The 22,946-nt window shown below is 52.1% G+C and overlaps 6 protein-coding genes across 6 annotated transcripts; 4 read left to right on the plus strand and 2 right to left on the minus strand.

The window, feature by feature from the left end:
• Nucleotides 1–214: 214 nt before the first annotated feature.
• Triagg1_10898 (uncharacterized protein) lies at nucleotides 215–1,825 on the minus strand (the record flags this gene model as incomplete). The annotated part of the gene is made up of 4 exons (XM_062895021.1): nucleotides 215–1,187; nucleotides 1,243–1,291; nucleotides 1,542–1,728; nucleotides 1,796–1,825. The coding sequence occupies 4 exons, from the start codon at nucleotides 1,823–1,825 to the stop codon at nucleotides 215–217; spliced, it is 1,239 nt and encodes a 412-aa protein (XP_062750152.1).
• Nucleotides 1,826–2,158: 333 nt separating this feature from the next.
• On the plus strand, nucleotides 2,159–3,193 carry Triagg1_10899 (uncharacterized protein; the record flags this gene model as incomplete). Its single annotated transcript, XM_062895022.1, has 2 exons — nucleotides 2,159–2,990; nucleotides 3,102–3,193. 2 exons carry the CDS (start codon nucleotides 2,159–2,161, stop codon nucleotides 3,191–3,193), a joined length of 924 nt encoding a protein of 307 aa, XP_062750153.1.
• Nucleotides 3,194–10,216: 7,023 nt separating this feature from the next.
• Triagg1_10900 (uncharacterized protein) lies at nucleotides 10,217–11,199 on the plus strand (the record flags this gene model as incomplete). Its single annotated transcript, XM_062895023.1, has 3 exons — nucleotides 10,217–10,757; nucleotides 10,812–11,069; nucleotides 11,129–11,199. The coding sequence occupies 3 exons, from the start codon at nucleotides 10,217–10,219 to the stop codon at nucleotides 11,197–11,199; spliced, it is 870 nt and encodes a 289-aa protein (XP_062750154.1).
• Nucleotides 11,200–15,036: 3,837 nt separating this feature from the next.
• Triagg1_10901 (uncharacterized protein) lies at nucleotides 15,037–15,983 on the minus strand (the record flags this gene model as incomplete). The annotated part of the gene is made up of 5 exons (XM_062895024.1): nucleotides 15,037–15,047; nucleotides 15,142–15,476; nucleotides 15,588–15,661; nucleotides 15,804–15,856; nucleotides 15,932–15,983. The coding sequence occupies 5 exons, from the start codon at nucleotides 15,981–15,983 to the stop codon at nucleotides 15,037–15,039; spliced, it is 525 nt and encodes a 174-aa protein (XP_062750155.1).
• Nucleotides 15,984–17,241: 1,258 nt separating this feature from the next.
• On the plus strand, nucleotides 17,242–19,382 carry Triagg1_10902 (uncharacterized protein; the record flags this gene model as incomplete). Its single annotated transcript, XM_062895025.1, has 3 exons — nucleotides 17,242–17,388; nucleotides 17,757–18,527; nucleotides 18,606–19,382. 3 exons carry the CDS (start codon nucleotides 17,242–17,244, stop codon nucleotides 19,380–19,382), a joined length of 1,695 nt encoding a protein of 564 aa, XP_062750156.1.
• Nucleotides 19,383–21,320: 1,938 nt separating this feature from the next.
• Nucleotides 21,321–22,505, plus strand: Triagg1_10903 (uncharacterized protein; the record flags this gene model as incomplete). Its single annotated transcript, XM_062895026.1, has 1 exon — nucleotides 21,321–22,505. The coding sequence occupies one exon, from the start codon at nucleotides 21,321–21,323 to the stop codon at nucleotides 22,503–22,505; it is 1,185 nt and encodes a 394-aa protein (XP_062750157.1).
• Nucleotides 22,506–22,946: the final 441 nt, after the last annotated feature.

The raw sequence follows: 22,946 nt of genomic DNA on the forward strand, positions 1-22,946 counted from the left end.
ATTCACACTTAAAGAGGAGCTGGCACATAGTTTAGACGCTTTTTACGGTTTTGAATTTGTTTCCTGCGGCCTTGTTGTATAAGACTACGTAGGCATGTGTGTGTGTGTGTGTACAAGCACATGAGATATCATCATTCATTCCCTTCAACCCTATTTTTACCCATAACCCATCATCACTTCATAGCTTGTCATCACCCCCATCCACTGTGATTCTTTATTTGAAGACGTGGCCGTCGGCGTGAGGGTACTCCTTGCCGTTGACGATGACGGGCTTGTCCCAAGACCACTGGGCATCAACAAAGGCACGGTCCTCAGGCTTGGTGGGATCAAGCTTGATGAACTCGTAGCTCTCCCAGTCGGGAGCAACGTCGAAGACAGGGGCATACTCCTGGCCACGGATGACAAAGGCACCCTCAATGACGGAGTCGTTGTTGGTTCCGTAGACGGAGGTGCAGCCGAAGAGGTACTTGCGGGAGCCCTCAAGACGGTTGTTGAAGCCGCCGATGAGGTTGTTGGACATGAAAGTCATGGCAAGCTCATCGTTGTACTTGTAGGCAACCTTCCAGATAGAGTACTCCTCAAAGTTGACGTTCTCCCAGAACCACTTGAGGGCATCGGGGGTCTCGCTGTTGGAGTACTGGCGCTTCCACTCATCGAGAGGAAGGGAAGCCTTGGGCAGAGACTCAAGAGGGTGCTTGGCCTTGGGGGCGGGAGCAGGCTCGTCCTCCTCCTCGGCGGCGGCCTTGGGCTTGGGGGCGGGGGCAGCCTTGGGAGCGGCCTTGGGCTGCTCAGGCTTCTTGGGGGGAGTGTTGGTCAGGACGGGAGTGTCCAGGAAGGGGAGCTTCTCGGCGACGGCAGTGTAGATGGGCTGGTTAACAATGGTCTCGTACCAACGAGTAACAGCGGGGTGCTGCTGGCGCCACTGCTTGTCGAAGAAGTACTGGAAGCCGCGGTAGAGGAGGCCAGCGCTGAAGAGATCAGCCAGGGTGATGCGCTCACCAACGAGATAGGTGTGGTGAGTGAGGTGCTCCTCAGCAGCATCGATAGCACGGGCAACCTCCTTGGCGGTCTCATCGACAGCCTTCTTGTTGTAGGGGGAGGCACCGGTCAGGGGCTTGATCCAAGCACCGATGTTGGGGAGGACCTCGGTGTTGAAGAAGGACATCCATCGGAGGATGGAAGCGTAGCTAGCAATCTGTTAGATTTGAAGCGATACACCAGGTGGAGAAATGCGCGACTTACTCCTGCTTGGTCTTGCCGAGAAGGGTGGTCTTCTCGTTCTGGGAGGTGACTGTATCATCAAGTTAGCCAGAGCACCACACCACGTTGACGCTTGGGAAAAAACTCGAGATTCGAAGGATAAAGAAAGGTGCAAGATCAGAAGTTGTCGTTATCAACACAGGGAAAGTTTTTAGTAACATTTCTTTCAGACAGGGATAACTTAAAAATACTCTCATCATTTTGGCGAGCGACCGGAGGAGTCATAATGTGTCGATAAGAAGAGCCGGGGGAAATATACAGCCACAGGACAGGATACGTACCATAGATGGCGATAGCAATGCTCTCGCTCAGGGCAAAGCCATCCTCGCCGAGGAAAGCAGGGAACTTGCCCAGAGGGTGAGCCTTGAGGTGCTCAGCAGTGGGCTTGCCAACCTCTACGGTGGAGATGTTGAGCTCGAGGCCGTTGGCCTTGGCGACAGCCTTGATGGCGGTGGCACGAGGTTGGTCCTGCAGCAGGAGAAGAGTAAGCAGCCTGGCACAAACAACGATTAGGCGTATTATACGGGAGACTAACGGCGGTGGTGAAGAGAGTTCCGAAAGCCATTGTGACTGATGTCGTGATGCTTGACTGGAGAGTTGAGAAGGGAAGAGAGGAGAGACTGGGGCGATAGAGGAATTTTTTTTTTTTTCAATGAGGGGAGATTAATGCCCCGCGGTGGCTGTTGCAGCAACAAAGAGCAAGGGTTAATTATGGGTTTCTGTGGCGTTTCTGTGGCTGGTGATCAGGTGTCAGGCTCAATTGCTCTTTATCTCCACGTGATGCAGTCCCAAGCTGCACGCCAAAGGCGAGGTTATCGTGGGGGAAGATTTTGTGGTACCACGACTTTGGAGGATCGCAACGTCGTCTCGAATCTCCTCGACCGAACGCTCGGCAACAATGGCGACAATTGCAAGCGGCTTGCGGCATGCAAGGTGCGCAAGCTCGATTGCTGCCGCTCAATGGCGGCCGACAATCCTCCCGCGGTCGAGCTTTCAACTCGCCATCCGGTCCATAACCAGCGACTCTCAAAAGCCTCCCAGTCTTGAACTTGAAGCGGCCGAGTCCGTCCCGATCCCATACCAGGGCGTTACGCATGCGCGAGTCGTTCCGGCAACGCCATCTTACTTCTCAAGAGAGCCCCAGTTCAACGATTTATACATTGGAATCTCCAAACTGCTCACCAAGTACAACCACCTGCCCACAGTGCCGCCAGGTGAAGCTCCGCAGATGCCATGGACAAAGCTGGAGGAGATGCGGGCGCAGATGGGAGAGCCCATCAAGTCATCACACTACGCGAAGGTCATGCGGGTGGCCAAGCGCTTGAATCTCATCGAGCCCAGCCTGCGGCCGCAAGAGGTCAAGGTGGCCCTGACGGAGTTTACGAGAGACATCAACCCATTCCTAAACATGCCCAACCCCATCACGATTGACAAGTTTGGGCGTGCCGTTGGCGTGGGCAAGAGAAAGGAGTCAACAGCTCGCGCGTTTGTCGTGGAGGGAACTGGAGAGATTCTGGTCAACGGCAAGACTCTGAGCGAGGCCTTTGGCCGCGTGCACGACCGTGAGAGCGCGGTCTGGGCACTCACTGCCACGGAGAGACTGGACAAGTACAACGTCTGGGCCTTGGTTGAGGGCGGCGGCACGACCGGGCAGGCTGAGGCAATTACCCTGGCCGTGGCGAAAGCGCTGGTCGCTCATGAGCCGGCATTGAAGACGGCTCTAAGGAGAGGTATGTTGATACGAAAGCCACCTTGCTTTTTCGGTGTTTTTTTTACATTTGTCTCGATCCCTTGTTCTCGGTCTTGACGACGGCTGCTAACGTTGCATCTCCCCAATTCAGCTGGCTGCATCACACGCGATCCCAGAACAGTGGAGAGGAAGAAGCATGGACATGTCAAGGCCCGGAAGATGCCTGCCTGGGTCAAGCGATAGAAGCTGCACGGGCCTGGGTTTCCCGCGCCGTTTGTAAGCTCGGCTAGGCGAGATTACGCAGGACGCCTGCTTGAGAACGAGCCTAAAGGGCGCTTATCTCTCTGCCTCTATTCCGAGAGCGACATTTGTACCATCTACAACATCTGTATTTATAGAATCCTACCTAGGCATTTGCTACTTGGGGACATTTGGGTTATCTTGGCCCATGCCGAAGCATTCAATGTTATAATGAAGTATGACCAACACAAGCACGTCGTAGTCGCCACAAGGCTGTGCGTAATCACTAAAGCCCGTTGTATATGAACTTCCATCTTGGCATAAGGCAAATCCAGCTGTGGTTTCAGTTGCTGCTGAGCATAAGCAGTCAAATCCAAGAAAAGAATGGGAGACACGTCAATGTATAAGTCATGGCTTACAAAGTCTACTAGGTACATACTTGTTCGATGCATGATATAGCATTCGAGTCAGTACCTACCTGGTAGCTTGTCTCATAGGACTCAGCCGCACAAAAGGAAGGACAGTGAGTGACATGAAGGGTGTAAATGTCTTTTTTCTTTTCTTTTCTTTTTCTTCTTCCTTCACTCCCCTCTATTTTCCTTTTTTTCAACTGTCTTTCAGGTAGGTAGCAAGTGAAACCATCAAGCAAGGATCCCGCCACGGCTCGTAGATGCCTGCAAGAAAAGAAAAAGGAAAAAATGATGCTACGGTGCCAACCAAAGGGCGGAAGAGCAGGGTAGACAGGATGTAATATTACAGGCAGAATTCCCTTTTCTTCTTCTTTTTTTTTTTTGGCTTTGTTTTGGCCCTTGAATCATGCAAGTTCCGGGGTTTTGAGGCTGACCGGGCCTTTTCTGTGACATGCGCCGCAGTACCAAGAAAGATGATATCGCCGCTGCCAGTCCGTATTGGCGGAAATTCAGGGCGCCTTTGTTTATTTAAAATGCCACACTTGAAATATGGTTTCCAGTATCCCATTGTATTCTTCAATGCGCCAAGAGCTGCGCATTTCTGAAAAGTGATTTACTCAGAAGGTGGCTTCAGCTGAGCTATTACAGCCTCTAATCCTATTCCTTTAGACTTTGAAAAAAAAGCATCGAAAGTCATGAAGCCTGTCCTGACGGGTCGGATCCGGCCCGTATGGCCCGTTCAACAAGTTTAGCGAGATCGAAATCACAAGTGACACACAAGCTAGACCATCAAGTTCAGCTCAATTCTACCCCCCTGTCCATAGAATCGAGCCTAGATTTTCTCCCAATTCCTGCCAATGACGTCGAGTCAGGGCATGCGTCAGCAAGGGATTGCGGTCTCAGCCGCGCGAGGCCCGTTTGTGCCATGTAAATTGTGTCGCTATTACCAGGTCCAGGGTAGAGGTCAGCAGAGCCAATAGAAGGCGGCATCATTTACCAAAGGGTGACGCAGGAGGGTTTCCTTTTCGCCCAATACTCTTCCTGGCAACATAGGGTGTCACATTTCGTGTACTTATGGGGGTAGTTACATCCGTTGGAGCGAAGGTCAGCCCTCATAGCCGCGGCAGCTGAATCTCGAGGGCAGCTGAGCCAGAAAACGCAGGCAATCGTATGATGATCGAGCGAGGGTCAACCAGACAGTGTCATTTATATGCCTAGTATCTCTGCCGGTATGTTAGTACCAGCATATGATCGGCGCTTGTTTTGGTCTCCCTCTTTTCCTTTTGTATGTCGGTGTCAACTTTCAAGGACAGGCCCTCGGCTCATCAAACCCGAAACTCTCGGTGCAGGGGAGGCAGCAAGAGACAGCTGGGGTAAAACACGACCAGGGTCAGTCTTTTCGACCACTGCCATGTAAGTGCTCCACAGAGCAGCTGAATGTTGGGCATTAGCCTCTGTGGTGACGTGACAGGCCTGTAGTTGCAATTGTTGATGTGCTAGTATGTACTGCATGCTTCGTATGTGTGTTAGAGCCATCTCCAATCTCTCCTGCTCCTTGCTTCAAGCAACTGCCCGTACATACCTCCTGGCTGGGCATCAATGCTCGCCCTGTCTCGTGTATGTACCCGTATATGCAAGCGTTGTCCCGGCATCGGATCCGCGGTAAGTCCTTGTTCACTTGGGGCGAGCCAGACGAGATTATTAGTTCGTGCTACCCATTTCCGCTGCCTTGGGCGTACATCATGAAAGTCCAAGGAGCTTGCCCCGAAGTAATTCAAATTATACTCCTGGTAGTATCTCCGTAGTAGTAGTAGCAGTAATAGCAGCAATACTCCGAACAAGCAAAGCTGCTCCGGGCATGTGAGACATCAGACCACCTTCCAAACTCTTACAGCCAGACATGGCTCGTGTCGTAATCAATATCATGCGCCCAGGTCCCGTAGTCGCTTCACTCGCGACCACTGTCAATGTTGCTTTTTTTGGGCCGGCCGGTTTTGTAGTCCGTCCGAGGTACTTCGCGTCCATCGGAACAGCCTCGCGCTCGTGAGTGACCGCGATTACGAGCACTGCTATTATTAACCTGCCGAAACAGCAGTTGCTGACAGGCATCGAGCATGGTCGTACTTTGTAGATTGACGGCATAATCGTCTTCTCGATTCCGTTAGTGCTCCCGGCGTCTTTGCCCCTGTCCACACCCATACCCTCACAGCTCATCAGATTGGCCAACATCTGGCCGGAAAGCCCAGCGAATTTTTTTTTCCTCCTTCACTTCTCAGCAGAACATGGTTCAGAGCTCTCAGGAAAAAAAAAATATTCTTAGCTGCCCACGCTACACAGAGCCGAGCCCATCTCCACACTGGCCTTTATTCCTCCTAATGGCTGCTCGCCGATGGAGTCGCTGTGGACCAGGCCGATGGCTCGCCTCTAGCACGGCCCTAGCAAGCTGCATTTTGCCTGTATTTGCCTGCTCCGGGCTCGCAGATTGGCTGCTGCCAGGATTTGCGTGCAGCATGAGCTGTGGACTTTGACGCACGCTGCACATGGCCTCCCGCGCTGGCCTCCACTCCGCGATCGAAATTCCTCCTACTGTAATCCCCCGTCCCCTGTTCCTGGTCGTGGCGAGGAGGATGGCAATACGTGTAGATTGAGCTGAGAACGTAGAGCGAATCCGACGAGAAAAGGGCCCCAAGAAGAGGAAAAAGAAACGACAGAGGGCGGAAGATGGGAGAGAGAAAAAGAGAGAGACGCAACACAATCAGCTTCGCACCTGTGAAAGTACAGGTACCCATGTACCCACTCGTACTGTACGCTTGGGGGTGTGCCTTCCTCATCTCTCCACCGAGTGCCTGTGGCAGAGTAATACTAAGGTAGGTAGGTACCTACAGCTGCTCCTGCCCTGCAAAAACCAGCAATCCTCACGTGCAGAGGACAAGTACCTCTAACAACCTTGAAGGTAATACCTCTACTAATTGTGAAATGAACCTTGTTCAAGAATTTCAATCACGTACATGTTGGCGTCAGTTGTGCAGCCGAACTACCTCGACTCCTACCAATCTGGTGGTACCTCAAATTAACGACGGGTTGTACAAGGGAGATCCGGTACTCCCATCTGCATCTCCCAATTCCAAATCGCAAATACCTTACAGATTCACCTTCTACCAACTTCAGCCTCCCCTTCGCCAATTTTTCTCCTCCTCAAAGCTCAGCTCTGTCTGTCAAAGGCCCTTGCAGGTGGCTTGTCCAACGGGCGTGTCGATTCCAGGGGTGTGTTCCTTCACCAAGCGATACCAGCTAGGCATTGTCTTAGATCAGAGATCTTTTTGCTTCTCTCGTGGGTCGTACATGTGATGTGATGGATTGGCGCCGTGTCTCGTGATCTGCTTTTGCATTCGGTATCCCTACAGGCTACTGACTGAGACATGCGGGTACTCGTACTTCACACCGGTCAGCGAGTACTCGTAATTCACGACGCCGACGCCTCACCTCATTTCCAGGGCATTGTGTGTCTCGCCCAGTTGGGACGACCCGGGTTGTCGGGACGCCTCTTGTCAGGCCTGGATCGTTTGCGACAACCCTAATGGCCGGTCACTGAACGGGGAATTTCCCCCTCCCCCCGGCAGCTGACATGCTGCTGCTTTGGATCGACGGATGGCCGCAATGGCAAGCTGGAGGGCGGCCTGCTTGTGGGCATTGAAACCTCGGTCATCCCCGTATAATGGACTAACCTCGAAAGCAGACCACTCGCTGCCGTGTTGCTGGGGCCTGGCAAGCCACGGCAAAACAGCCGGCCTCCAAGCGCCGTCATCCAGACGCTTTTAGCCATGTCTGGTCTGACGTCCACGACAAAAGAACGTTTCTGCTGGCTTACCCGATGGGTTCCTTCTCCCAACTACCAGAGAAGCGCGATTACACGTGCTCCATTGGAGGGAGTGCCGTCTCAACAAACCCCTAGTCAGTTCAGGTTATGCGTCATTATTCAGCCGCCTATTTGCTGTCATGTTCCAGCTCCAATCCAAGGGTGGTAACAAGACAGCCAAGCGTCTCAGACGCCCTTATTCATGCAAAAACCCCAGGCTGGTGCTGTCATGCGTTGACTTGCCGTTTCTATTTTCCGCCCTGCCCTGCCTGCAATGCTCATTCGTCTGAAAAAAAAAAGGGCCACAGCTACTGATGCTGCATGCATGGAAATGACACGCTTGCTACATCCGCAGCCATCTCTACAGCCATTGATGGATTGGCGCAAGCAGAAGGAATGTGCCGCTCCTACTTGCTTACGGTATTCGCCGCGCCCAAGTACCGGCTCATCAACTAATACTCGTACCTGGTTGGCGGGTTGCGTTCCGACAGGCATTGCTTCATGCTCCAGACGACGGGAATGGACCTTGTTCACAGGAGTCTGTTAGGCCAAAAGACGAGAGTGCCGAAGCATGCTGCCAAGCCCAAATCATCGCCGCGCCTATCCACTAAGTCAAGATGCGAATCCACTCTGTTTCGTGTATGTGGTCTCTGGCGGAGAGCACCTCGACTTCGTTGTTTCCACTCGGAGCAAGTCTGAGTTTTTCGCTTGAGCATTTTGTCCAATCGCGAGCCTAGAAGCGACATCTACGAGTACTCGTACGCACTGTTAGTTTGTGGGCTGTCCCTATGCGTACTGTGTACAAAGAAGAAAAGCACCGCGCGCGGTTCCTTCACTGTTACCTCTCTGGTTTCTTTCTTTTGTGACCCATCAAGGGGCCACCCCTGGCCTGTCCTTCTCCAACGAAGCCTCTTTTCCGCCGTCCCGGATGACCAGGGGGTGGCCACATGCAGATCCCAAATAATACCAAATCGACAATTCAAACTCTCACCTCTAGCCTTGCAGACTAGTGACAGCCTACCGGCTGTATCGCCCCAAGTTCTTCTAGGGCCAACGCAAGGTACAGAATACGACGGTATGCCCAGCACCCCGGGTCATACCAAGCGCATCTTGGCCAATGTGGCTTCCACCTTTCGCTACTGACAAGCAGCCCTGCTTTTGCATTTATGACTTGCCGCACATTGTCTGGACCCCTAGACGGCACACTTGGACTGCATACGGCTGACATCCCTTTTTCTTGTACTCCGTCCTCCGTCCTCCGTCCTCCCACACACCCACCGGCGACATGGTATACTGCCTCCTAGGGAGGGAGTACACGCCTCTACCTCTATCTGTGCCTTTTTGCCTCCTCCTCCTCCTTCTCTCTCCTCTACCTCGTTCTCTCTCGTTCTCCCTCATTTTTATTAGCGTGGATCTTGGAGCAGACGGTTTTGCCAACTAGTTCCCCCCTCGGTATAAGACCCGATGATTCCTCCAACGCCAGTCACTCGTTGGTCTCCAGCAAGGGCTCCATCGATTTAATCATCTAGTATCACCACTAGTTTCTCGGTCTTATCCCCGCTGTTTTGGGATCTCAACCAAGTTTGCGTCCTCACCATCGTTATCAACTCTTGCATAGTCACACTTCCCACGCCCACATACATCATCTGATTGGCAACGGCTCTGCCCTTGCCAATCTCTCATTTGGCCTAGGCTTCCCCTACTTCGGCCATTGGCTTCCTTGTGCTATTTCCTGGCAACCCACTCTGTCAGATTTAGAAAGGGTAAGCATCTAATATTACAAAGAGGATAACAAGCCGTCTTCCCCAAAACCTGCCCAAGGAATTCCCACCTTGAACCGTCACGGCTTGATTCCAAGCCTTTCAGCCCTCCAACAACCTGCTGTGATTAACCTAACATCCTTTACGCAGGCAGCCGGTGTGTCCCGGAGTCTCAGACTAGGTCGAGCTGGTGGAACCTACCAAGCCTACGCCTCTCTGGCGCCCGGTCCCTGACGTATTGCCATTTGGGGCATGATGAACTAGGCCGTTGGCTCCGCAAACCCGCCATTGAGAATTTGCGAGTTTGCCAGAGGGTACGAGTAGCCGTCTTTGTATTCGTCACAGCACCTCGTCGAGCCGGGGGGAAAAAATCTCACATCTTTTCCCTGCTATTGTTGGAGGAGTCGGCTCTCGAGGCTTGATGAGCTTTGCAAACAGGCTATGACATCGGTCTCTCGACTTGTCCGCCTAGCTTACCTTTTCTCTCGTTTTGAGTGTTTAACGTCTCCAGCTGCAACCTGTTATAGGATCATCGTGTTAGCAGATTTGATCCAGACGCCCACCCACCACTTTCCAGTAGCTGCCCACACACATTTATCGATTCGCACCGCTCGTTTCGTTCACCATACTTTCGTTAAAAAAAGCAAAAACAAAAAGCCATTCGTTTAAACCCTGCGATCGGTACGCCTAGGAAGGTACCCATCTTGACTCTATACGATCGTTCTCCAACAGCACTGCCTCCCCGGCGCATCGAGAGGCTTCTTACGACAAGGCCCATCGGGGCATGGACAACCCCAACCAACATAGGAGGCAGAATGACCCGCCTACCCATCACCCTCCTGCACAAAGATACTCAGTTCAGGGCTCTGTAGGCGGTTCCTCTGAGCGCTATCGAACGGCGCCCCTTGCATCGTCTTCAACTCCAAGAGGCTTGGGGGGTGCGCCGACATATAGTACATATTACCAAGAACCCGCGGCCGCATTTTCAACGCCGACAAACATGCCAACGACGGGTATGGCGTACGGGTCGGAATACGGCGCCGATTCGAGGCCACAAACTCAGGGTTTCGGGGGCTACAACACGGGTATGATGATGTACAACGTGCCTCAGCCGAACACGCAAACTCCAGTCTATGACGCTCAACAATTCGGGCAACGGCAGCAGGCAGCAATGCAGATGATGGCACCGGATGTCACCTCAGCATACTTTAATCCCGAAGCAGGGAGCGCGGCAGCAGCAAGCATGCAGCACCCGGGCCAGGGGGGCAGCGCATCAGCTGGAGTATATCAGCAGGGCCAATCCATGAGTTACGCGGGCAGCATGCCTGGTACAGGCGCCATGCAGCAGACATCAGGAGCCGCGGATTCCGCCATGGGAGAAGGGCAAGACTATGCTACGTCTGGGCTTCAAGAGAAGTGGCAAAACTACCAACGACAACTAGGATCCGTTTTTCAGGACATATCATCTGTTTCGTTGGAGAGAGCCGCCGAAACCCTTCTCAACATCTCTGGGTGGTTGCTCACGCAAGTGGCAGAATTAGGTATGAAGAGAAGCAAGATGGGTAAACTTGTCGTTGTGCTTACATGCAGAACAGGGCTCAGCCAAGATGACGCCAGCCTTCACGCCGAGAGAATAAAACTGTGGAACGACTTTAACCACGCGTGGTTAGCCCTCTGCTTTCGACAAAAAGAAATCATGTCATCAGGTCAGCAGCTGTCGAGATCACAGCAGGTCATGTCGCAGGACACAATAAAGAAAATGGGCGACGAGCTTGTTCGGCTTTGCGATGGTATCGAGAGCCATGGTTTAGTTGATTATCAGTACGGCGTGTGGGAGGACCGAATCGAGACAGGTATGGCCGTCTCCTTTTCCCTTGTTGTTGGTAAAAAGATGTGCTAATCGACCATCTAGTTCTTGAAGAATGTCTCGATCTCTACGACTCCCTCGAAGCGGCCGCTGGCACAAGTGGAGGATCTCGCTGATCGACATTTGCATACGATGCGGATTACTACTACGCATATGAACGATGAAGATGTATCGGCTACTTCTATGCCAGAGCGAGAAAACCGGCTGTTCACTTGCTTTCCAATTTTTTGTTTGCTGTCTTTTCTTCTTCTTTTTTTTTGTTGCTATTACCCTTGCATTTCCAGCGGCTTGGGAAGTGTACATTATACGATGGGAACTTTCGACACGGCCTCTCCAACAGCGAAAATACGAATATTAACAAGGTTGATCGGGGAGGAATAACATGGAGAAAGGTTTCATAACTGGGTCTTATGGGTTACGGGATGGATGGACGGACGGATGGATATTGGGGCTTTTTTTTCTTTTCTCGGAGGGGCTGATGCATGTCTCTTGGATTAGGCCTGTGTCTAGTAGGGCGCAAGGGGGGAGAGGCCAGTGGCACAGCGTATCAAGTGATATGTCTGAATACTCTTTTTGCCAGCTACGCTTGGATGGGCTGGCAAACTTGGCCTATACACGGACACACAAACATTCCAAAGAGGCACCTACAAACACGACGATGCAACACACACGGGCATAGCATGGTAAGGAATGCCATGTCATTATTGGGGGTGCGGCTCCTAGGCAAGCGGATTTCTGGCGAATTTGGTACGACAGTGTGGGAACTGGACGGGTATTTTTGGTAGACAACATGGGCAGGACAACGGCGGGAGCGGGCAAAAGCCTGCGAGGACCGAATGTTTTAGACAGGCGGCGTTGGATGATGGACTTTCGGGCAAAGATGTGAGACCGGCGATTGCTTCTCTGCTTTTTCTGTTGCTTTTTCCTTGTCTTTTTCCTTCTTCTTCTTTTTTCCTAATCTTCATCACCCCGAGTCGAACAATAACGAGGGACCTGTGCAAGATTCCCACTAAAAGTTCTTGTTTTGTCTGTTCACATATTAAGTGTATCATGTTTAGACGATTGGTTAGATTATAGCGGTTTCGAGCCCTCAAGGGCAGCATCAGCGGGCTGGAAGTGGCACACAAGTTGCTGATGACTAGGTACATAGCAAACAGTCTAGAGGGGCAGACTTTGAAGAGGTTGAAGCCTGTGATTGAAACACGAGGCTGTGTATCTTACAAGTTTGTTGTGTAATCCCGTTGGGACTTTTGTGGCATGGGGCAAACATAAATGTCTTGTAGTCGAGAACGGCCGCTTATATCAGATGGTCATCCGTCATCCGTCATCCGTCGAATTATCCAAGGGCCCCTTGACCGTAGCAGCCGGGTAGGGCGATGAACGATGGCAGATGACGTCTCTCGTGTTTGTGCCAGAGCGACTCTGTTTGTCATGCATCCAGACAGGTAAGATTCCCGTCGGGGATAAGCCCGGTCCCGAAACCGGCTTGTCCCGGATATGACTCCCGGAAGCCTGCGGGAGTCCGCATGACAAATTCCCATCCACTCCCATCGTTCACATGGCAATTGGAAAGCCAACGCGGCTGCAGCCCCCAAGTGAGACGGACGGGGGCTGGGGGCTAGAATCAGGGGAGCAGCTGGTGCTAGCGTTTCATGGGGTAACGTTAAATGTGCTGCTGAGATTTTGACGTCGGAGCAAGCGTGCGGCTTACCGGCTGAAGCGTCTAGCGGGGAGGTAATTAGGACATTCCCCTGGCCCTGTCACGACGCCGCCCATCATCTGGGCCCTCATCTGGGCTTTCAGCCGGGGCTATCGGCAGTTGTGGGTGAACTCATAAACACAGGCTGCTAGCTGCATACACGGAAGTGCTTGGCAGGCAGCCTCACAGCCAACACATTGATGAGGCGACAAGAGAAGCCACCGCGGAGTCACCTGCGTTTGGTTGGTGTATAGTGACGGGCGTATTGCAGAATACGCCGAGGGTAATACTCACCATGGTGTCTCAGTTGGGTTACATGTAACCAACCAACGATTATTGCTTTTATCTTCGCCAAGGCTAGTCAGATGCCAGAAGCCAGGGGTGAAAAGGAACTTTGTCTCCGGCCATGATGGCAACTCGCCCGGTTTGGGGCTGATTTGTTTCTAGCCGGTGTCCTGCTGTAGTCAACATCCGTCTGCTCGCCGGGGATATCGTGGACAAGCGTATGAGACGTCATCTTAAACCCGGCTGTGGTCTGTTTGAGAGCTGTTGCCGAGGCGTAGTAGCTCGTCAGAGGTCGATTTCCGATTTGGCGTAATTTGATCTGACCTCTGTAGACTGCATGTGACGGCAGTTTTGTGCAGGGGTAACGGAGCAGGGAGAGCGTCTGCTGCCAGCAGTGGGACAAGGCGATGATCCCCCAGATCCAGCTGGCTGCTGCTAGGGCAGTGGGAGGACAAGGAACTACCTGGTAGCACTGCCGATGGATTATTGCATATCACTAGATACCTAGCTGTGACGAATGTGTAGACAAAGTTGAAGGAGAGAAGTTTGGCAAGCTAAAGCACTGAGCTGGGTGGATTGAGTGGATGAGGAGAGAAAGTGTTGATGAAAAGGGGGAAAAGAAGGAGAGGCGTGTCGTTGTCACCTGAGGTATAGATGTACGTTATATTCCTTGGCTGATACCCAGTAGCTTACTAAGTTAGTACTTTACTAGAATCACCTGGGAGAGGGAAGGAGATAAGGAATAGCAGATGGAAAGAGGTGATGACGATAGACAGAAGAGAAGGAAGGTCCTCTGGAGAGTGGCTGTGCTAAAGAGCTCGGACACCAGGTATTCTCATCACATGATACTGGGGCAGTACCTAAGGTATACAGCGATGAAGAAAAAGGGTGAGATGCCCTCACAGTGACTAAAGAGCAGAAAAGAAGAAATCAAGGAGGAAAGGGGGAATTGCATTGCCAAGTTGCAACAATGTTCTCATTGGCAATTCAACATGATAGAAGTAGCACATGAGCTATATCTTAGACTATGTGAGATGAACTTGGTACTTGGGTAGATGAACTTGAGCTATATTATAGTATCTCAAATCTTTCGGTAATGAGACCTGACGAGACTGAGACAAAACCATCAGTAGCCTCTAGATTCTCTATGAGTGTCCTCAGTGTCGAGTTTCCTGCAAGAACCTCAATACTCATCATGGCTGGATCAAGTTCTGCTGCCAACAAACTACCAAAACAGCAAGTCGCTCCACAGACGCTCGAGAAGCCTCATCCAAGTATCACCCCTTTCTTCCAAAGCCAAAGTAGACCGAAATAGAAGACACCAAGAAATAATAACAAGTGGTACGCCGCGGTTAAGCAAACAGCTAGCCTGTGCCCAGTGACACCGACCTCAAAACCAAAATCCCATTTCGTCCAAGCCGTCAAGAAGTATTCCCGCGCCCAACTTTGTCTCGGCCGTAACACCAAACATTGCCAATCTCCCAACTTCTTGAGTCACCCATGTTCAACTAGATAGAAATAGGCTCACGTGTGGGACACCTTGATTGGCATCAAAAAGTTTCCCACATTGCACCACTAATTCGCCCAAAAAAAAAACCGCTGTGAGACACAAGACGCAGAGCGGTCTGGTGGAGGGCTCCAAAGTCAATGTCTCTCCTTTTTCGGATTTGGGGAGGAGTCACCTATGCTCGTAACAGCTATACCTTCTTTCACGAACGAATAATGTACTGTGTTTTGCCGTAGATTGGCTGCAGTCAAGTCCCAATGGGAAGCACGCGTGCTCATCGTTTCCCGTTGGGGGTACATGTCTTTGACCAAGGAAAGCCTGTACACATGGATAGTTGAAGAAATCGAATGTAGATATTCATTATCATAACTGCTGTATTCCATTATCCACAAGTATTCGCTCTCGGCGCGCTGTCTGCCCGAGACCCAACGCTGCCCCTTTTTTCTCCTCTCCCACGGACGCTTAGAATTGGTCTACATCGCCAGCCAGTTAGCACATCGCCTGAAGAACAAGAAGATACGGGGAAGCAAAAAGAGAAGACGGAAAATTGGGGGAAAAAAAACGCACCTAGAGTCATGCTCATGCTCACATCCGTATTCTCCACCATCTTGGTAAACTCCTCAAAGCTAATCTTGCCGTCCTTGTCCAGGTCCGCCTCCATTATCGTCTTGTCGACAATCTGCTGCAGCTGCTGGTCCTTCAAGTTGCTGCCCACCATCATCTTGAGCACGATGAAGAGCTCGCCGTTGCTGATGTAGCCATCGCGGTCAATGTCGTACACCTTGAAGGCGAACTGCAGCTTCTGCTCCTTGTTGCCCTTGCTGCTGAAGGCGCTGAGGCCCGACACGAACTCCTGGAAGTCGACATCGCCGCCGCCGTCCTCGTCGAAGATGGCGATCATGCTGAAAAAAACCATTCATGTTAGTGGTGTTGAATCCTATGAAAGGGGGAAGGTGGTAGTGCGAGCGGTGTATAATATCGCGGGGGAAGATGTGAAAGGGGGTAGACCGAACCGTGTCGCAAGCGGGTTGGAGGAGATTTGGGGGAGGCTAAGAAACTCGTCTCGTTCGATTGTACCAGAATTATCCTATAGTTGAATATCAGTTAGCCTCGTATCTTGTCCTGTCTTGTCCCGTCTTGCATCGTCTCTTGTTGAGAAAGCGGCGGCAGCAGCCCAGCCAAGCAGTCAGCCGTGATGCTCTGCGCCGAGTCTCCTTGTTCAATCGTACCTTGTCGAGTTTCATGAACCGTTTCCTTAACCGATCGACCTCCTCTCTATCAACTACGCGACATGGTATTAGCGCATGAGGCCGAGGAGCTTGAGCTCAAGTGCTCTTAGGGGGAGGCGGCAGCCTACAGTTGGACCCTTGGACAATATTGTCCAGCACGGTACTTGTGGTGTTGCCCATATTGCAGGCGCAGCGACTCTTGCGCTAGCGATGTCTCGATAAAAAATGGTGCTTGAGGAGGAAATGCAGCGGACAGTTGGTGGTTGGTTGTGGTTATGTAGCGGTCATGTATCGGCGGCCATGAATGTCGTTCTGCGTCTTTGGAGGTGTAAGGCTTGTATTATTCATTGTACGAGTACAAGGCCGCATTCTCCTAGAGGGGTAGCTGGTCATGTGCACGGACCACGTCCTCTGAGATTGCTTCTACAACGAGTATGTAAGCTGGAGCCTTATTGCTGCTGCTGCTTGGCAGAAACAACAATCCATTCAGCCCTGCTATAAAGAAGAAAAGAAGAATATTGCCAAAACCTTCAAAAGGCTGTTTAGTGGATGTTATCTCGTCTAATTTTAGATGCTGCAGATGATTTCATGGCAAATAAATAAAGGACATTCATCGTGGTGTCGTTCGGCAAGATCGAGCTGGGGCAACTATAAGCTCAATGGCAGAACTTTATGCGTATTTTACATCGTGGCTGAAGCTTATGACAGATAAACGGCATGCAAGTCTTACAATTCGACTGTCACGCATATGGCATTTGGTCCCAAGTACTAAAACAAACCGAGGTGCTGGTCCGTCACATGCATTAACAGACCACACTTGTGATGGAGCCAATGCATGAAGCCGTCCAAGTATGTACATGTAGAAGCAGCACGGAAGCGTCACAGCTTCTTTGTACCGGTGCTCGGCTGCTTACCTAAAAAGACAGCAAGAAAGCAAAAGTCCGCCATGCCCGCTTTCGGCTCATCCCCGGGCTGCCTGGGCGCGTTTTGGGCTCCTTTGGGTCCCGCCGCCCAGCCAACCAGAGGCGCGACTCGCCCAGTGTGCCAATGGCCCATAGGCACCACCGCCCACTGTTTTTTTTTTTGGCGACTTCAGGGGAGAGGGAGAGAAGCCAAAAGGAGGGGGTGGCCCGAGCGCCCACATGTACCTGCGCCCGCCAAACACTATGGCGCCGTGACTTTGGGGCGGACCAGCGCTCGCCATCAAACAGCCGCAAATTTCCAGGCTTTGCACCAGTGAAAAATCTTCGCGCGGCAAAACAACCTCAACGTCACCTCATCGAACGCGAGCATTCAGTCATCAAAAAACCCAAACCACGCCCCCTAAATCGCCCATCTGTTATCAACAGGCGACTGCGGACGTCTCGATTTATGACTTGATCTCTTTTTTTTGCGGATTTTCCGCTGGCTTTCTGCCGTCCTTCACCACCCTGGCAACATGTCATCCCGCAAAGTCCGAGTCAAGAAGTTGACGGTCAAAACCACTCTTCCCGTGCTCAGAGAGGATCAGATCGATGCTACCGAGTATGAATCACTCCTTACCGAGTCGCAAATCGCGACTGGAGTCGACCAGACTGAGGAAAATGTGAGTCCTTTTCTCTCCATATCCACGCCACCGCAACTTCTGATATCACGTGTATCGTCACGTGCTGTCTCCTTGCCTTACCTCTCTCTCTGCCTTGTATTTTGCCTACCAGCGTACATAAGTCGAGATGGCATATACGGAGTGCTGCATATGTGATGGCATCTTCCATCCTCATGTATCTCACTCTAGTATTTGATCAATCCTCTCTTTTTTCACATTATTCAATTTCATTCTTTTTTTCTTCCGTCATCATATTTCTCCTTTTCTTTCATCTTTTCTTCATCGCTTTTTTTCTTCGTCCTTTTTTTCTTTCTTCAAAAGTAATATATACTGACTTGTTCTCTTCTTCTTCTTTCTTTCTCTTGTAGGAATACCATCTTCAATCCATTCTAAAAGAGGCGGGCACAAGCAATGATCAAGAAATTCCTGTGCCTCCACCGCAAGAAAGCGACATCAGCTATGATGGCCTCTATCCCGCATCATTTCACAAACCTTCCTCTTATATCCGATTTTCTCAGACAGTGGAGGAATGCATTAGCTGTCAATATGACATGACAGCTGATGACAATGAATTTCTCAAATCATATAATAGTAGTCCTCCCGCCGCTGGGTTGCTCAGCGAGGATGACTTCGAACGCATCATGGAGGTGTTTGAAGACACCGCAACGGAGCAAACGCCATTTGCATCAGTCGACAATACTGTTGTCAGCTATGATATGATGGTGCCCGGTCTCAATCAGCTTGGTTCTGCATCCATATTGCAGCACGCCAAGCAGATATATGAGTACTGGAAGTCCAAGCGGCAGGAGGAAGGAAACAAACCACTGCATCCAACCATCAAGTTTGAAACACATCAAGAGACTGATGACACCGACCCATACGTCTGCTTCAGACGGCGGGAGGTCAGGCAGACAAGGAAAACAAGGTCCAGGGACACCAAGATCGCCGAGACGCTCAAGCGTTTCCGTCGCGAGCTCGAGGATGGCCGCCAGCTTATACTGTTCGCATACGAGCGAGAGATGATGAAACGAGATTTGTTGCAAATGGATCGGGCTATTTTCGAAGAAAGGGCTCGACTAAAGCAGATCAAGACAAAACTAGGCATCAAGGGCGACGACGAAGACCTAGTCAACCAAAAGGTATGTTTTGAACCCAGGCCAGCTTGGCCCTCGATATGTATAATGCCACTTGGCACTGACACGATGGCAACTACACAGTCTCAGAAGCGAAAGCCTGTAGAAGCTGCCGGAGCCCAGCGACCTGCGACACAGGTCCGGGTGCCGGTACGGCCCGATGGACGCGCCCACGAACAGGATCTTGTGCTGCTTTCTGACCAGCTTGCTGAGAAGGAAAATGAGCTCCGTAATGAGATTGAGACTAAGGTGCAGAATCATCGGAGGTGGAACCAGAATCATATTGATCTCACTCGAGATCCCCTTTCGCCGGTAAAGGCATTGGGTATGGAGCTCAAGTTCAGACCGGCAAAGACGCAATACTTAATGACGCCGCCGGCGTCAACGTCTTCGGAGTCAATGGATGTCGACGACGTACCTGAGCCTATGCAACTGGACAAGCTAGAGCTGCCAGTATTCCAGTTTCGTGGTTCAGACGTTGACGAGACACCACAAACTAACCAGCCGGCGTTCCGACGCCGTATCGGCCGACTCCAACGGCTCTGGATCGATCGAAGAGGTCTTTCGACTCCTTCTCGGGCAGACGCGTACGAGTACTCGGACCGGTGGAAGTATGACTCTGACGATGAGGACGATGAACCTCCCGTATATGAGGTTGATCCCTTTGACACAAGAGCGCTGAAGTTTAGGGCTACCATCCCTCTCAGCCCATATATCTTCCGGGCGAGGCCAACGGCCCCTCCAGAAGCGGTAAACGGCGTAGCAAATGGAAACCGGGTGCTACCGCCGCCGCCGCAACCGCAACAGCAGCCACAAGCACCGCATCCTCCTGCAGTCCAACAGGCGCAGGCGGCATCATAAAGAAACCTCCCTCTCCCCGATGAATCTGGTACTGCATCCCTGTATGAGTATGGGTGTGTGGAGGTGTATATAATTTTGCAGCTCTCTTTTTTTTCTCCAATCACGCTAGCATTGAAGGGCTCTCAGGAGCGGACAGGACGGGGGGAGGTTTGGGAGGAGGAAGGACATTTTCGAGGTGGATCGAATCGACCGATGTATAGTAACCTTAGCCTTGGTCAAGGCATTGCAAGGAGTTGGGAGTTGGGGTCGGTGCTTTAGGATTAGAAGAGGAAGAAGCCCCCCCAACGGGAGCAAATGAAGTAAAAAAAAAAAATCATACGAAACCCCGAGCTGGCCTTGACCAGAGAGAAATATTTCTTCGTGTGCCATCCAATTCGCGTGATGAGGTGTATATGAGCCGGCGATGGAAGAGCTTGTCCTTTTTGTGCGAGCTTTTCCGCAAGGCGGGTGTCGTGACGCAGCCTGGTCTCACCTCACGGTGACCAGGGCGGATGACGTGAGGGGAAGCAGGCTGCGCAACGTGAGCTCGCCCGGTTCTGATGTACGGTCGAGATCGCCATGGCTTCGACAGCATTCGGTAGCAGGCCGTTGGAAGCTGGAGGCTGGCCATGGCTGACAACAGAAGCTCCGTGTCTCGTCCTCATCTTGACTCTTGTCTGCTGCGAGGCTGCCGTTAGCTGTGGGCTGACGAAAGAGAAGTAGGCAAAGGCGCCGACACACAATCAGGTTCAAAGGGGGATTCTGCCTTGCAGCCAAGGGCACGACAAACCGGAACGCAAAGCAGCCAATGTCTCATGGCCAGTGTCCCATCAGGAGAGATTTTCGCAACGGAGCAGCGACCTGGATGGGTTGGATTTTCCTTCTTGTACTTTGGTGTGTGTGTTTTTTTTTCCTGCTCCCAGCTAGAGGGTAAAGGAAAAAAGTCGAGGGGAAAGAAAGTGAGTGGTCGATGTGGACCGCGGGAACGGCTGCAAGTGGATTTTTGGGGGATTTCCGCCCACACAGGCGGCAGAAGCACGCACTCAACGGGGGACATGGTAGTACCAGGCAGGCAGGTATTGGCCGAGTAAAAGGCGCACCGCAAGAGTACATGCTGTGGTGGTACAGGGACGAAGCGGGCCAGGTCCAGGCCAGGGAAGAGCAGCGCTTTAGTGCGAGGGTGCTTGATGACACGGCGAGGCCTGGGAGCGCTAAAGGGGATTTGCCGACAGGGCCGCCGAGTCTCGCAATCCCAGTAGTTGTGCTCCGTACTCGTAGTAGTAATACCAGGTGCCTCGGGGGGAAGGGCAGCGCGATGTCGGTAGTAGTACTTTGTTGAATGGAGGAACATGAGGCTCTACAAGAGGAGCAGAGAGGAGAGATTACGGAATACAAGTAAAACTTTAACCAGAGCATCGCAATCTTACATAAGCCGGCGGAGGCAGGCTTTGAAACGGCAGAGATACAGAAATTGGGAAGGAGCGTAACGAGCACAATCAACCGCAAAAAGGGAAGGATGCTTGCCGCAACTGCAAGTGAGCGAGCCATTGGCGGCGCCCCGCTATTTTCTGTTTCTGGCCAACTGCTACGCTGCAACGAGCTGAACCCCTCCATTTTTTTTTCTTCTTCTCGGGAATGTGAATTGCTTCATCATCCATCGTTTGCTAGGGAAACATCCAGAGATTTATTATTCTATTTTATTTCGAGGTTCTGTACCTTGATAAAACCCCATCTTGCCGTTTCCCGTTTGAGAACTGCTTCACTTCTATAAGAGAGCCACCAAGACAAACGGCCTCTATATAGCGATATCTAAACCCCCCACCTCGTGAAAAGAGTCACCAACATCCCGGCACATCGAGAGCATCGCCGGCCGGGCGCAAACGTAGCGCAGTGTCGCCAACTGCTTCAGCTCCCACATAAGGCCGCTGAGAATCATCTCGGCTCTCCAAGTCGCCCAGCATGGCCGCCGCCAGCGTCGCCTCTCCAGTGTCGCATCTCCCAACCTCCGACTCTATATCCATCACACCCGCCTCCAACATCTCTACATCTACATCCACATCCACATCCACATCCTCAGCTACATCAGACATGGCCGCAGCGACCTCCAAATCCTCATGGATCGCCCTCGGGTGCGAAGGCTCCGCCAACAAGCTCGGCATCGGCCTCATCCGCCACACCACAACCTCGACCACCATCCTCTCCAACCTGCGGCACACCTTCATCTCCCCCCCAGGCACGGGCTTCCTCCCCAAAGACACGGCGCTGCACCACCGCACCGAGTTCGTCGCCCTCGCGCGCCGCGCCATTGCCGAGGCCGGCATCACGCCGGCCGACGTCGACTGCGTCTGCTTCACTCAGGGCCCCGGCATGGGCGCTCCGCTGACCAGCGTCGCCATCGGAGCCCGCACCCTGGCCTTGCTGTGGGACAAGCCGCTGGTGGGCGTCAACCATTGCGTGGGACACATCGAGATGGGCCGTGATGTGACGGGCGCCGACAACCCCGTCGTGCTCTACGTCAGCGGCGGCAACTCGCAGGTGATTGCCTACGCCGAGAAGCGCTACCGCATCTTTGGCGAGACGCTCGACATCGCCGTGGGCAACTGTCTCGACCGCTTCGCCCGCGTCCTCAACATCAGCAACGACCCGGCGCCGGGCTACAACATCGAGCAGCTGGCCAAGAAGGGCACCAAGCTGCTCGACCTCCCCTACGTCGTCAAGGGCATGGACTGCTCCTTCTCGGGCATCCTCGCCAGCGCAGAGGCCCTGGCCGCGCAGCTCCTCCAGCTCGGCCCCGAAGGCGCGGGCTTCACCACCGAAGACCTGTGCTTCTCCCTGCAGGAGACCATCTTCGCCATGCTGGTCGAGATCACGGAGCGAGCCATGGCCCACGTGGGCAGCAGCGAGGTCCTCATCGTCGGCGGCGTGGGCTGCAACGAGCGGCTGCAGGACATGATTGCGAGCATGGCCAAGGAGCGAGGCGGCAGCGTCTTTGCCATGGACGAGAGATTCTGCATCGACAACGGCATCATGATTGCGCATGCGGGGCTGTTGGCGTATCGAACGGGTTTCCGCACTTCGCTTGAAGAGAGCGTGTGCACGCAGCGCTTCCGAACGGACGATGTATATGTCGAGTGGAGGGACTAAAAATTATAAAAAGCAATGAATATACAAAAAAGAAAGACGAAATGAACCAATAATAGACAAAACACAAAGAAACAATCATGGGCCAGCGTGAAGAAAAAAAAAGAAAAAAAAGGAGGAGGATAATCAAAAATGCACTGTAAAATTGTGCGAGCATTCATACATCTCGCCCATCTGTCTATCTGGTTGGGTCATTGCGAACCCCTCGGATCTTCTACTGCAGCCACCAGGCTTCACCATAATCAGCCAGTGATATAATAATAATCCGCAGCTCATTGTCCATCATCCCATGTAAAAAATGCTCATATCATGGCATTTATAAAAATGAAAAACGTAAACAGAATACCCCTCCATGAACAGAGGAAATAGAGAGTTGAAAAAAAAAAAAAAGGGGGGGGGGGGGGGGGGGGGGGGCTTCCAAAAACAAAAAAAAAAAAAATAAAA

The sequence above is a fragment of the Trichoderma aggressivum genome (assembly GCF_033847375.1).
Source record: "Trichoderma aggressivum f. europaeum strain CBS 100526 chromosome Unknown scaffold_092, whole genome shotgun sequence".
NCBI classification, from domain to species: domain Eukaryota; kingdom Fungi; phylum Ascomycota; class Sordariomycetes; order Hypocreales; family Hypocreaceae; genus Trichoderma; species Trichoderma aggressivum.